Source organism: Hirundo rustica, chromosome 4 (assembly GCF_015227805.2).
Source record: "Hirundo rustica isolate bHirRus1 chromosome 4, bHirRus1.pri.v3, whole genome shotgun sequence".
NCBI classification, from domain to species: Eukaryota; Metazoa; Chordata; class Aves; order Passeriformes; family Hirundinidae; genus Hirundo; species Hirundo rustica.
Window position 1 is genome coordinate 50,156,894 of NC_053453.1, and position 15,912 is coordinate 50,172,805.

The following is a 15,912-nucleotide window of genomic DNA, read 5'->3' on the forward strand; positions in this document are numbered from 1 at the left end:
TCTGGATGAGAAGTTACCTGGAGACAGGATAACTATGGCTGTGAGCAGTGCATATTCTTCCTGTGTCATCTTCAGCTCTCCAATACTTTTATAAAAATTAAACATGGGAGTTATGAATTCATCTGAGATACCTGTGAGAGAGAAAAAATAGTTACAGAATGTCTTAATTATTGAAGCACTCTGGTTTATTGCTACACAGCAATTATTTCATATTTCATGTTGACTGTCTTGGTGGGAGAAATCTACTACAGAAATCATAATGCAAGACAATTAGACACAAAAATACAAGTACATCCTTGTTTTCCAGAGCCAACTAGACACAGACAAGCACTGGAAATTTAATTTTGCATGGTTTCAAAGTTTTTCTTTCAAACAATTCATTTTACTCTGCAGGTTTTTTCCATCTGGCTCTTCCGGACAAGTCTCATGCATGGTTTCCTCATTGTCTGCTGATAATCCTCTTTGCAAAGCAGACCCTGTGTTCCCTGTCTCTGCATTAGTTATATGGAAACATCTCAGGGTGTATGGTTTAATTCCAGCCCAACTCTACAGATAGCTGCCTTATGCAGGCGCTTCAGTTGTCTCCATAAAGACACTTAATTACTCCTTTTATGTGGCCTGAGACTTTCATTAGGTCTAGGATTACCTGCTTGCCTGCAACTACTACTACCTTAAAGCATAAAATAATGTGTTATAAAATACAGAGCAAAAAATAGCTAAAATCCCAGCCTATTTAAGAATGGGATCATGTGATTCTCTCACCATCAGCAGAAGCCTTTGGGGTTTCCAAACTAAGGCAGGCCAATGGGACTTCTTGCTGACTTTGCCATCAGGTCACAGTGTTCTTAGTTACCCTTAAATTACAGATGTACTCTATCCTGCTCATTGGTGTAAAAGAGAAGTCCTGTGACTTTTTTAAAAGATCTATGAGTCACTCAGAGCAGACACTAAGCTATTGACAGCAGCTGCTTACAACTCTGAAGCAATGTAGACAACCAAACCAATGGTTCTACAGAAAGAGCCTTTTGGCCTTCCTTGGCTGAATGGATGGAAACCTCCTTGGTTCCCACAGATGAGGGCCATAGGATCTCTAGCAGATTTAATCTCAATTTTGAGCTCTTCTAGGAGAAGTCTTTATAACTTGCTTTGGGAACCACATGAAATAATGCGGGTTTGAGTGTTGTGTGCAACACGAAGCTGAATTCCAGGACTAGTGAGGTTTGGAGTGCCTGCAGTATGCGAAATTCAAACTGAAACTCAGCAGGTGGAACTCAAAGGAAGGAAACATGAAGTCACTTGACTCAGCTATGAAACAGTCACATGTTGCTGTGATAGTGAATTTACTTCAAGCGGTGGAATAGTTATGTGTCCCAACAGTGAAAGAATGGTCTTGCAGGGTGTGGTTTATTTTATGGCTGAGTCATGTGTTTAAATACATGACATGAGCAACCTATGTTCACTTCAGATTACAAACCACAAATCTTATTTCTTTAATGAGTTCAATACTACTGAGTCTAAGTCAGTTAAGGGGATATATATGATGCAGGTCAGCTTGTCCTATAGAAGTTAGTAACACAGCTGGATCTTCTTACAGAGCCAGCTACAGTCATAGCATCTAATGTGCTGCAAGGCTTATGCTGTTAGTCATCAGTGTTAACTACTTAAAATTTTGAATACTTTTTATTGCAAACTTTTGGGCAGACCATCTGTCTCTCTAGGGTGGTTTTAAATGCCAGGGTTCCCTGTAATATGTAAGTAGCACATATATATGGCACAACAAAATCTTAAAGTTCGCATGAATGTAGGGGAAAAAAAAAAAAAAAAAAAAGAAGTAAAAAGCTGAGCCTTAAAGCAGAGCAAATTAATTCCTTTCATGGAAATGATTAGCTCAACAACAACATGAGAAAGATCCAAGGCAAACGATATTTTTAGAAGTCTCTGTGCAAGGCATCATGCCACTGGGTACAATCATCTTGACAGGAAACAAGAAATGGTAGGAAGTGGGCTGTGACTAAAACTACCATCATTTGTTTCTCATATTCATCATTTGAAGTTTTCCCTTTTTTCTTTCAAGGGTCAGGTTAACTTCCAGCTGGATTAATTCATTGCTTTTGGTGACCCCAAACTCCTCAGATCCTGTTGCCTGCATAGCAGAAGTAGGATGAAGATGGTGCTGGCAAACAGGATGTGGAAAGACTAATTCAGGCTCAAACAACGCCTAAGCGTGTAGGGAAACAATCCCTGTCCAGAAAGCTTATAAACTAAAAGTATGGAAGGGTGAAGCAAAAAATGAGTATAGATGTGAAAGCAAATGAAATTGCTGCAGATAACTCTTCATTAGTGCACTGCAAACAGAGAAATAAAATCATAGAGATGAAAGGGAGTATGAAAGGGATGTTTGAACAATGCACCTGATTCACCACTTTTCCTAAGGAGAACAGAACTTCAACATTTTTAAACTGATATATGTCACAAGACAATTATGAAAAAAATCCGTGAAAAATAAGCAATTTTTGAACTAGGATAGTGGAATCTTTTCACTTAGTAGTTTTGCTGTCATTCCACCTATTTTGTAGTTTCTCTGCTATTACTTCATCTTCCTGTGTGCACGTTACACAAATTGCTTTTCAGTCACAAGAGGGGGCTGTTTTCTAATGTGACTGCAAACGCTTTGGTTAGGATTTAATAAGTACCAGCAAGGGGAAAAAAAAAAAAAAAAAAAAGGCAACATAAGAAACAGATGTTTATACTTCTTTTCTTTTTTTTTTTAAATTTTTCCTAGCTACTGTGTGTGATGTTGCCACTTCAGATTATCAGAACAAGAATTAAAGGTGATTTGGTGCTTGTAACTGGAAAGACTAGAGAAGAAATTAATTACATGATTTTCTCAATGTCACTACTACAAATTATAGCTCAAAAGTAAAAAAAAAAAAAAAAAAAAAAAAAAAAAAAAAAAAAAAAAAAAAAACCACACCACCCCAAATAGTTGAAATTTTATTTCTGGCCTCATTAAGAACAAAAAATTAGTTCTGCCTAACCCTCTATATTTAGACCAGATGAGAGCCCTGCACAGTGCTGTCAGGCAGGCAGAGTTTCCTGGTCACTGCTAACAGTGTCTCCTTTCTATCTTTTTCAAAAATCTTTCAAAAACCTTGTTTCATGGACGATTATGGCAGTAAAAACGTGCTTATCCTTCATATGTCATTGGGCATCTTTCTGCATTTTACAGATTCCTGCCTAACCCAGCTCAGCCACCTGCAGAAGATAACTGCAGATCGTTTGATTATTTCGCCGTGTTCAGGCATGTCTGGCTGTAAACCCAAGCGTGGTCAGTGGGAAATAAAAGCTTTACTGAGTGCAGCTTGGCAGCATCAACCTAGAGCAGATTTAAACCCATGGGCATTATTCATTCAACATCCCTTACTTGCACAAGTTCATCCCCATCTCTAGTTCAAGACATAGCATTACTTTAGGCCTTGTCTTTTTTAGTGTTTTGTTGCTATGATTTCTCTTTAAAGGTAAGATGACTGATACCTTCATAAGGTTTGCAGTTTCAGGCCATGCATAATTTTCTGTTTAACACAGTCCTGGAATATGTGTATTTACTGTGATATCAAGTCAGTATTGCCAGCTTTTTGAGACAGCATTCTTTTTTCTATTCTGGCCGTTTTGCAAAACTGAATAATTATTCTATTGCAAGAAGAAAGCTTGAAAGTAAATGCTAATTAACAGTAACTAACACTGTGTTATTAATATAGATAGAGATCATTTTTTCTTGATAAACATTGAGGTGTTAGTGAATATGAAACCGAGGGTATATTAGTAGCTGCTTTATGCAAATAAAATATTCTAATTACTCACAAGCTTACATTTTATCTTTCACATTATTCCATCTACCAGAATTGCTTTTCATGCTGCATGTTAGCTCTTCCTTCTGAGCTATTCAAATGCATCAGTGGCCCTTTAAACACTGACCAAATTCCCCCCTTGATTCTGAGGGCCAAATCAGGGGAAAATCTAGCCAGAAGAGAAGACACACCAGAGCATGCGCACATACTTTTCTGTCTGGCATTATGTTGTAGGGGTGAAATGGCCAACTTAAATGAGATGTTAGCATGCGTTGAGCAGAACTCACAACCAAGTACCAAACCCCCATCTTCTTTAAAGCAATCCATAGGACCTCTGTTAAGTTGTAATTGCAAGCGAAGAAACCTTAGTTTAAAAGAACCCAGTGAAACAAACAAACCAAGCCTGTGAGGAGGGTGTGCAAATGCCCTTTCCACATACCCTCCTTTAGCAATGGCCTGAGTGCCTGCAGTTAAGGGACAAATGTGGCCTGGCACACAGTAGCAACATCTGGTTGCCTTGAGTTCGCCTTCACAGGGAGAGTCTAAAAAAGTTTTTGAAGCACACTTATGCAGAAGAAAAGGGATTGGGGCCCTGACATCTGCTATTGCTTTCATGGGTATAGATCTATTCTGTAGATATGATTTAAATAATTTTAGCAACTTTATTTGTACTTGAGGTACCTAGCACTGGATGACTCGGTGTGGTAGGTTGTGCAGGAAAGGTGTGTGAACAGAAAAGCTCTTTCCTATATTTTGAAATTTAGAGTGGTCTAAATTTCTAAATGTTTTGGGCAGTGTGCCTGTTTTGCCTTGAGTCACAGGATGATGTGTCTCCTTCCATGAGGATACACATGACCATGTGGAGATTAGACACTTTACAAACATCAGTGAAAATCATTTTTTTTCTCTGCACGAACCCGGGCACAAGGGGGATTTGAAGCACCACCCTTGCTCAGTACTAATAACCAAATTATAAAAGACAAGGGAAATGGAAATTATTAGGTATCCATGTTCTAATACCAAGCTTTGCTTTTGGTTGCAGGAGCCTCTTATCCAAATCAATGGGAACTTTGTATCCTACATTCAATGGCAAAAGGTGGCCTCTTGCCAATGCTTTGAAAGTGCGGCTATTTATTTTTTTTTCCTTGAATCTGAGTGTACTTCAGCACCTGCCACCCATCTAGGAAGACAGCAGTGTATTTCACAATGTCAGAGGTCCTGCTATCAACTTAAAATTTGGGTCCGGATTCTTCCCTCTCTGTCAATATCAGTATTTTTTTCCCCAATACTCAAATTCCGAGAACTCTCTGTAGAGTAAAATGATGAAATAAAAACCTCTGTCTTTTCATGACTATTGAAACCTGGTATCTTTAGCAAAACAAACTACAAATGCTCACAGAAGAAAAATTTCTGTAGCTCAGCCCTGTTTTTTAAAAATATTGTACTGCCCAATAATGGGGAGAATTTGCTTTCAAAATAACAGAAAAACACTAAACACCAAATTACTAGAATATCAGCCTTTCACAGAATGAGTCAATCACAATATGGTATATGCATAATGAAGCATCAAATAAGATATGTAAATGGCACCAAATCTCAGTAACATTAAATAAAAGACTGTATTTCTCATTAAGTCTCAATGTTAGGGTGCATAGGAGAGGATTTCAGTCACAGGAGCACCTAATGCAAGAATTTCATAATGGCTTATGGAGAAGGGCTCAAAGAAAGGCAGTCTCTGAGGTGCAGCAGGATTTGAGCAATATGCACAAGATGAGAAATAAAAGTACACCTCATCAGCATGAGAATGAAAATGAATGCTGATAATGCTCAAAGGTCATCACCACCAGATCTCTAACTTCTTTATCAGAAAAAAAGCCCCAAACATTCCATACAATCAGACTGAAGAAGACATAAATATTCATAGATGAGAGCAGCTTCAAAGTGAACAGGGTGGCAGGTGACAGAAGTCTGGACAGCTTGCGACTTTTAGGTAGGATCACCACCACCTCTCTGATTTTATGGATACAGGCATCAAAGCTTGACAATAGAATTTATGTGCTATTCAGACCTTAGTCTGTACCTAAAAATATACAGACAGAAATTTTGACTAACAGCAATAATTTATGGCTGCTAGCATGACAATGTTTAGGACCTCACTAGGAGCCATAAATAACCCTGATGTTGTTTTTTTTTCATTTGTTACCTATAAACTTGATTTTTAAACTGCTCTTAGCCGTCACTGAATTTCTTCTGACACTCTCTGTTGTGTTTGTGTATTTCTGTGTTTATTTGTTTGTTTTCTAGTGAGGCATGTGGAAAAAGAGGGCTTTAATCTCTTTCAGCCATTTATATCTCTTGGACCAGTGTATAACATGATAATGGGGGCAGCTGCAGCTTTCAGTAACATTTGTCCTTATTGGTTAAGACTAGAAAAATTGCTTATATTTCCATTCTAATGTCACATTTGGTACAGGCTACTATGAAACATAGAGCCCTGGAGTTGAGTCCTATGACACACAAGGGTGTGAACTGCATAATATTTAATATTTTAAATATTAATAATTTATATTACATATTATTGAAATAACATTGAAAGCTGTATGTGCAAACAATGATAACAGAAGAATTTGGATGCCTTTCTTTCATTTTGTTTAAACTGACACTTGAAAATAATGAGGATTTAAGCCACAAAAATAAGCTATTTCTGTAGTAGACGCTTTAAAACTATATCAAAGTTTCATTTATTTAGAAGTTAAATAGGTCCAGTAGCAGTAACCAAACTACAAATCCAAAGATTTACAAGCTGCTTTTCTTGTTGTCAAAGCCCCATTAAATGCAGCAAAGGAAAATATTTTAAAACAGGTTTGAATTTGCACTAGGTAGAGAAATAAAATATATGGGAAAAAATTTATTCTGTATCCTGGCTATTAACAGAAAGAAAAAATGCAGTCAGCAGTGGTAAGCTCGATAATACATTATCCTCCGGTAATATACAGAGGGGGAAGTTCTAACATCAGTATTTCCTCTTATGTCTTCAACTAGATCCTGGCTTGAGGAAAGACATTTTAGAAAGCCTCTTCCAAGAGCAAGAAGATATACATTTGTATTTACACAGGCATACATGTTTAGAAAGTTATTGTGTTTCAGCTCTTGACAACTATTCAGCTCAGGTTTTTGGCCTAAGAATTCTGTTTTAATTTACCTTGGAGGTTTTTTTCCCCTGAGGGGGAACAAAAAAAAAAAAAATTGCAGGAAATCTACAACATTTGTTAGTTGTCTTGAAATTTCTGTGCAAATTTCTTCTGAGTTGTTCTACACAAAACTTTTTTTTTTTTCTTTTTTTTTCAAATCAGCAACATGACAGGTAAATAATACTATGGCAGGATACAATGTAATATTCTAGCCAGTTGTGTTATCATGAAGTCAAGCGCAAACTTGCAAAATATAATATTGCATCTCATCTGGATTCAATAGTTGCAGAGAATTAACAGTATATTTTAAAATTATGACTAAGGTTAAATTAGTGGTATGACATAATGGTTTATGCAAGGTTTTGGATTAAAATATTTCTTGCTTTTGGGATATTTTAAATGAACAGTTGATACCCTGAACAAAGAAGGTTCATACTCATTGTACAGATAAGAGAAGAGAAGCTTTCAGTAATCATGTTGCCATATGTTTTCATTTCTCTAAGACCCATTTTTATCAAAAATGTGGGTTGTAATCCAGTAAAAAAAATCTCTTAATGAAGACATTTGGCTCTGTGACAACTCATTAAGGTTTCCAAGAAACATATCTGGCCTTCTTGGCATACTTCTCTGCCTGCAGAACCTGGACCAGAAGCTATTCATATCACTTTGGAAGTCACTGTTTCCAGTCCATCAAACAGTATCCTCTTATAATCAATCAAAATGAAAGAAATATAAACAACTGCTAATTATAAATGGGTGTGCTAAGCCAAAATAAATACATATGTTCAGCTAGTGAATGATTCTCATGTTTTCTGACTCCTTTTCAGTGAATCAGATATGTAAGCATTGGCTTAATTTTGCTTGTATCTGTAGTACTTTCTGAACTGAGTTCAAGCCCATTTCCATGACTGAGGCTACATGTTCTTATGTCTCTTCTCCTTCCGATCCTTAAAAAAGAAAGTCAGAAGCCAGAATCTATAGGCTGACACTCTTATTCAGAATTGTTGATCCATTTGTATATTCATTGATAGGTATCTGAGGGTTGGATAAAGCTTGCTGGTCAATATAGAAAAAGGCAAAACATTGCATTGGTGGAGCACAAAGAATGCATAATAACGTACAACACAATTTTGCCTGCTCTGAGGAACAAATAACATCTAGCCCCATTTGACTTTTCATCATTATTACAATTTATGTCTAGAAACAGTGGAATTTATCAGAGTCACTGAGCTTTCGATGGACCTTCAGAAGCAAAAAACATACTGAGAACTTTTCTGTATTTATAATTCATCTATGCACCTTGTTCAGTGTGATTCGATTTTACCAGAACAACCCTAAGAACAGGTGCTTGCCTTCAGTCATCTTCGGTAACATCCTAAATTTTTTTTCTTTTCTTTTTATAGGGATTGTCTCTGAAGGTATAATTACCAACACTTTTTGTGAACAATTTGAAATGGTAATAGTCCTTCTTCATCATTCTTTCATACTTATCATTGGAGAAGTGCTAGGTTTATTTGATATAGCATTATTCATAATAGTTGCAATGTACTTGTAAAGAATCCTTTACCTTATGAACCTCAGACTCAAGGCTCTGTTAAATTTGTTCTACTTAATGTAAAGAACAACATTCAGGTAAATCTATCTCAATGCTACTGAAAGTCTTACTAGCTTCCCAAGGGCTAAATACTGACAAAGAAGTGCAATTGTGTCCTTTGGTTTTGCCTCATTAAACAAGATACCTACCACTATTGCGAATTCTTTCTTCTAAAAGGACAGTGTGTCCTGTAGGAAGTTTCCTGCTGAAGATCTCAGCTGAACGAAGGAACATGGCTTCTACTGCTGAGCCCTTCAGCAAAGCAATCTGGTCTTCATGATCCAGGGTTTGGAAGCCTGAAGACACATTAGAGAAAAGTCAGGCAGCAAAAGAAACAGTTCTCACTTCCTTCTGTTCTGAAATTCTTGCATGTGAGGTGCTACACATCTGCATAACCTTGATGTTGGTGTCAGTAGGGTTGCTAAGTGCTGCAGACATTCAAACCTGGACTTCAGAAAATGACACTGGTTTGAACTTCCCCAAAGTTTATGAGGATTACACATGTATTTCAGTGTTCATGGTACTTTTAGAGGATAAGTAAAGTGTGATGTAGCATAACCAATCGTGAGAATTTTGTCTAACCTAATGCTGCTCCATAATATCTTTTGTTGTGTTTCTACCAGAGCTCTCTACACTCCTTTCCCACTGCCATGCTGCTTTCAGTGTTACAATGCACCTTCCTTAGTTAAAGGGGACCTCTACCATATGCCCAGTGCTCAGTCTCGAGGTAGCATGAACTTGAGAGTTAAAAAAATGTTAATAAACTCAGATTTTCAACACTTGTCCATAACACACTATGCAAGGACCATAAATATTGGTGCCACCAACTGGAGAAAGTTCTTGTGTGGAACTCAGAATTCAGTGGATATCATAACCTAGAGGCATTGCTAGATAGGCAGCAAAGGGAATGAAGTAGAGTCTACCAAGTGTTACTGGTAGTTTAGAGGCAGGCTATTTGGCACTGCAGCAATATATAAAAAGAAAATCTCTCTACAGATACAATCCCTTCTCTGATAATTTTCTTCGTCGATAGCTAAAGGGTGCCACAATCTTGGAGTAGTAGAGTTTGGATTGTTCAGGCTATTCTTCTGAGCACAAAGCACCTTTTCTTTGTACAGTATCTAAACAATATGTAGAAGGACCAGGCATTTTAAAATAAACTTTAAAATACACACAAAGATTGCCATAAGGCAACAGAAAGGCACGTAAGCATTGCAATAACAAAATTTTCACCAACACACTGGATATACCTGGTAGTTTTTTAGTGAATTCCACAAGAACCTGCACATGACTGGTAGCCATTTCTGTTAAAATCAGAAAATTTCCTTCAGCACTGAATTCCTCGTTCAACTGTTAAAAATCAAGCCAAACAAAATCTGTTTATTTTCACTGACATTTCATATTTAAGAGCATAAAATACGAGAACTATTAGACTGGATCAGGCAAGAATTCCACCAAACACTGTAATTTGTCTGCAATGTTGTCAAAACCACGTATTTTGGAAGGCAACACAAGAAGTAGACAGCATCTTTTACTCTAGAAAATATTTTCAAGATTCCAAGCTGGTGTCTTTACAGAAAGGAAGCTTGACAGCAAGTCAAACTCAAATCACTGCCTAGGCTGACAATGGAAAAAACAAAGCTCCAATCAACAAAGGTTAGATTTGATCATACAAATCTTATTCTAGGGTTGAAAAATTTTTCTTAACATTTAAGTTGGATAAAAATGTGGTCTAATTGTTGACTGAATGCGAGAGATTCTGCTCCTCTTTCAGCACACTTTAAGTGTAAGCCCATAATTTGCTCTACACCTACTTATACTGACTACAAATATTTTTTTGCCTTGTAATCCTTAGCTTCATTATCAATGTTTCAAATATGAATTTGTCAAAACACTTACCAATTTTTTTGACACCTCCTGGGGTATTTGTTGTTTACTGTATGAATCCATAATATAATCAAGAAGTTTCTGCTGTTCTGGGGTAAATTCTATCTTCTCCTATACTGGCAAAAAAAAAAAAAAAAAAAAAAAAAAAAAAAAAAAAAAAAAAAAAAAAAAAAAAAAAAGGCAAGCCCACCATGAAATGCAGTCATAGTAATGATGTAGCACCTCTTGCTTAAGGCAAAAGCAATACAGCAATACATCTATTTTTTACCATTTGGAGACCAAGGAGATTAGAGGTTTGCTTGTCACTGAGGCTTTTACAGAAGTGTATAATGTTTTTAAACTGCGTATGTTTGTGTGGTTAATTATCAGAAATAAGGAAATGTTTAAAAAATAACTAGGTATGTTCAAGTTTTAATATCACATCTCACTGTATGTGATATATGTATCACGGAAAATATACTGCATGGATCATACAGATGCTTTATAGTGTTTTGACTGAAAATAACAGAACTACTTCTACACTCAAGGTATTTCCCTGACTTAGTGGAAGATGGAGTTTTAATCAATACAGGTAGCTCCAGAGGGTTTTTAATAATCTTTATTCATTGTACTAGATGCATTTAACAAAAATCACATCACCAGTACTGTATGAACTATTACATTCTCTTACCCTATATATTTTAGTTGTAGAAGTTACTTGTTTCACATCATGGCCTTCATTGTCTTCATTGACTGTCTGATCTGGGGGCTGCTTCACATTTTTCCGTAACCTTTTTGATTTGCACTGTATCTCTGTTAAGAGACCTAGGACACATAATGCAACACAAAGCAATTGGATTTATGTATGCCTGAGGCACTGAAGAGGTACATAAACATGCCCATGAATGCCCTTTACACCAACAACCCTGCTTATCTGTGCAGATCTTCTCCTGAACCTGTCATTATCTTTAGATGTGAGTCTACTGAGACAAGTTAGGCACACACTATGAGTATTCTAGCCCACGTGGAGCTTATCTTTACAGCAAAACAGTTGGTTCTGCTGACCCAGAATCCACACACTGAGGATGTCAAGGGTCTTGCATTAGACCAGGTCTAATCTATTTTTACAGGCAAAAGGCCCGTTAGTTATGGGAGTTTGCTGAATTGTGCCTTTGGTTCAGTTTTATACTAAAGAAAACCCTTTTCTGTGCTCCAAGACCTGAACCATAGTGCAATAAATAGGAACAACTGGATGACCGTCATCAAAATAATGCTCTTTTGTTCTGATCCAAAACAGTGTTTGAGGTGCAGCTGCTCTTACACAAAGGGCATTAGATATTTCCAATCATCTTTAAGCAATATTAGGTCTGTTGTGCAGAATATTTGGAAAGAAAGCCCATGCAGAAGAGGGGACTCCTGGGCTTTAGCCATTACTGCATCACTACACAAGTAGACCAAGAGCTGAAAACCAAGACTCAGAAGCAACTCAGACTGGCAAATATACCTTTAAAATGTGTTTAAGAAGTTACCCAGCTGGTCTTCTTATTTTGCTTTTATTGTATTAGAGGAGTGCATAAAGTCCTGGTTTTAAGGATTTTTGCATCTGTGGTTTGGGATTTTTTCTTCAGGTTTTTTGTTGTTGTTGTTCTGGACTACATTTCAGTACCTTGAATCAGGAAGCATCCTTGTGTGGATGTCATAAAAACTATTCATTTTCTTGTGCTAACGAAAGTAAGGAACAATAGGTACCCTACACAATCTGTGGAAGACAGTCAGAAATCACAAATGAAAAAGTAAGCACCTAAATATTCATCTAAAAATAAACCTATCAGCACAGGACATCTTTCTTTCATTTCTTTCTTTCTTTCTTTCTTTCTTTCTTTTTCTTTCTCTCTTTCTTTTCTTTCTTTCTTTTTCTTTCTTTCTTTTTCTTTCTTTCTTTCTTTCTTTCTTTCTTTCTTTCTTTCTTTCTTTCTTTCTTTCTTTCTTTCTTTCTTTCTTTCTTTCTTTCTTTCTTTTTCTCTCTCTCTCTCTCTCTCTCAAGTATTCTTCCCATTCTTCACCTTTAAAAATGCAGAGCAGGAAAAGACACTCATTTAGTGAGCAAATGATGTGGAGGAAGATACCATGAAACCAATGAATCTCGTTGTGAATGTTTTTAATTTCCTGTTTAAGCCCTATATAAAATGACCTACCTGAACTGCAGAGAGAAGAGGAAATTTGCATGATTAAAATAAGACCTGCAAATAATACCTTGAAAGGAGGAAATAAGAATGATGGAAATAATAATTGGTATGAGCCATGTAATTTGTGGTGCCACACAGCACCATAGATTTCTTTTTCTAAATTATTCAGTGCACCCTTTGGGGCTGTTAATGGTCTTGTGCTCTTTTCCACCAGCTTAGGATCTGGTCTATTGCCTTCCTAGGGAAAATTTGCTTTACATTTTCCTTAAGTATTAAGACAGATTTTTCTCATGCTTCTTGCTACTAAGTATTACCTTGATATCTTATTTTGTCTCCATTTAAGTCACCTGAAAAACTTGTGTGCGGGACAGAACATTGCTTTTTACCTCAGAGATAGCTAGGTTTCAATGGGTATTAAATTCCAGGAAGAGAATTCTTACCTAGGTAGACATTTCACCCAAGAAACTTGCAGTTTAGATCCAAATGACAGCAAATGACTGAAATTGATGGGTAGTAATTTTGGTCTGTCTGTAGTTTGTACATAAAGGGCAGGAGAAAGATTGTTGAGTAGCTGTGCCATAAATATTTATAATATTTTAGCTCCTTGTTCAGAAGGAAAAAAGAATCCACAGACCTTGCACTTACAATCCTACAAAATGAGTAAGTGAAACAAAGTTCAAGGTAACCTTTTATTTCCTAGTCATACTTTTTCAAATAAATGCCCTGTACTACTAGAAGTTTCATGTTTTACTGTCCTAGATTGCCTTGAACTAAAAGCAATTATACAACACACTCTGACTTTAAAGCCATTAAATGGTGCCTTGCCAAACATCCTCATTGCAGTGCATTAGAGCACACTTATGTTTAAGTCATAGGCAACACAAGATACCCTGTGTTTCCATTGCAGAGAGAGAGTCAAATGGCAGAGGCACCCACGGGCTTTTGTTTCCCCTATTCCAGCTTGTGAAAATGATAGGCCAATATAAAAGTTTTATGTAGTCCCAGTCAGTATTATTTACACTGACCTGGGTTGGTTTTTTTTTCAGCAGTGGTTTGTTGGGTTTTTGCTGCACTGAATGACTCAAGCTATTGTGAATCCTCAAAATTTTGAAACAATGGATCAGGGGTGAGCTCCACATGGGAGTTATTTCCCTCTGGCAGTGCAGGACACATTGAGTTCTTCCATCACAGTGGGGTCTGCTTATATATTTATATATTGCACAAGAATATGTCCTATCTCAGGATCTTTGCAGCCTGTTCAATTTGCAGAATGAAAGATTAATTACATTATGCTGGCAACACCTTCGAAATATTGATGGAACTTATTGTTTCTCATATAACCAACAGTTACTATAGCATCTTCTGATCAGATTGAAGGATAGAAATATATTAAAAAATCCAAGTAGATTAATTTCCTGTATGAACCTAAATTGATTTCACACATACATGCAGGCTAAAGTGACTGGAGCCATCAAGAAAAAAAAAAATTGTAGTCCTATTCATAGAAGGCAAAAGAGCAGATGTTTACAGTGTGTTTTCAGGAGCAAGCTTACAAAAATAGTGCAATAACTCAAAGAAGAGCTTTAAACACATAAAAAGTTGCATTCGAATCACCCCACTGTTCTAAGTTATCCAGTTTGAAGTTCAATAAAGTTTACAAACTGTTGGTCTGAATAGAATATTTGTTTTAATATGAAACATTATTAAAATCCATCGGGTTCATTTCTGAGGACCTATGTGCCTATGAGTTCTACCTATGTGTCCATGTGTCTGTGCAAGGCAGGAAAATCTATAGCACCATGAAAAAAGCTAATGAGACTATAAAAAAGGGCTAGCCCTTACCCGGCTTTGCCTGATTGCTGGGTGAGGTCTGAGAACATACATTTGGCAAATCCACAGAAACTTCCTGCTAGCAGCACTCCTGCTTTTTTTCTTGAAAATGGCGTTACGTATGCGCCAAAATTTGGATTTGGCCAGTGAGAACTTGACTGGGGAAACCCCAGAAAGAATAGGAATGAAAAACACCAGGACTTTTCTGCTCTGGCTTCCATAACACTGCAAAGCCCTCACTCCTGGGGAGTCTCCCACAGACTCACTTCCCCTGTTCCTTCTCACTCGAGCAGACTAACAGCTGTCATCCTGTGCAGGACTGGCCTTCCTTCATCATTTGCTCAGCTCCTGTGCCCTGGCCACCAATTAAATCCCATTGTTTAAAAGTGCATTTGTCTTTCAACAGGATTTGATGCACAGGCACAGCATCTTCTTTCATACACCTTCCACCTGTCAAATGACATCTTTTGTAACTTTATTATCAAAACCAGACCACTCAAGCAAATACAGTATTTTATGCACACTCTGACTAGATGATGCAAATACCTGTATACATACATTCAGCCAACATGCCCATCTGCTTGCATTTCCTTAGACGGCACTCCTGGCATTTTCTCCTCATGTACATGTCCATCTCGCAGTTGCCTCCATTTTTACACTTGTATACTGCATTTTTTGTGATGCTTCTTCTGAAAAATCCTGCACAAAACAGCAGTGATGTAGATGAAAGAAAACAGCCAGAAGCAAAGTCATCGAGGTGACGTTCACCTCCATCTGCACTGAATTTTCTTAATGACACATGTTCTGCCAGACCATCAGTTTCTTTCAGTGCCTGGATGACTACATTCTCGATACTTGTACTGAAAACAGTGTCCAAGTAACATAATTTAATAAATGAGCCCAAACACTGGACATTAGTCCAAAGCAAAGTCCTGGAATTGTGAATGTCGGGAAAATTCAGACCTAAATCTGAAACCTCCCAGTAGCAGGCTGAACACCAGCAGCAGAGACATAAGGTGATACCATACAAATAGCCAGTGGAAAAAAAAATATGAGTCTGTTAACTCTCTTGAGGTACAGATTGTGCAGAAAGAGAGTGAGTAACCCTTCGTCTTTCCCCCAGCTCCAGGGAACAACAGAAACTCCACATACTGGTCTGCTCACCCACCCCCAAGTTTAATAAGGAAGATGCACTGTATCTGCCTATTGTACATGTGGCCTCTAGCCCTGTTTATAAGATACCCCAGCATTATTTGCTAAGAATTTTTCACTTGATCAGTTAAGTAGTCACCTAATTTCACCTGCACAGGCAGTTCTACTGGTATTGTCACTGGATTCACTCAAAAATTGCACAGTAATCACTGCAAACAGCAATTGATACAAGAAATTGTGAGGAC

The 15,912-nt window shown here is 37.2% G+C and overlaps 1 protein-coding gene across 3 annotated transcripts in view; it reads right to left on the minus strand.

Moving 5' to 3' along the window:
* The window catches only part of NR1H4 (nuclear receptor subfamily 1 group H member 4), a 35,899-nt gene that overhangs the window by 1,589 nt on the left and 18,398 nt on the right, over positions 1-15,912 (minus strand). Inside the window, exons 4-9 of one of the 3 annotated variants that reach the window (XM_040062520.1) lie at positions 15,074-15,214; positions 11,191-11,324; positions 10,533-10,631; positions 9,884-9,983; positions 8,783-8,929; positions 18-131 (exon numbers count right to left, since the gene is read on the minus strand). In XM_040062520.1, the coding sequence (XP_039918454.1) occupies positions 18-131; positions 8,783-8,929; positions 9,884-9,983; positions 10,533-10,631; positions 11,191-11,324; positions 15,074-15,214 (735 nt within the window). Of the gene's footprint in view, positions 1-17; positions 132-8,782; positions 8,930-9,883; positions 9,984-10,532; positions 10,632-11,190; positions 11,325-15,061; positions 15,215-15,912 lie in introns of all 3 variants that reach the window. The other 2 variants (XM_058420332.1, XM_058420333.1) reach the window with 2 other exon arrangements.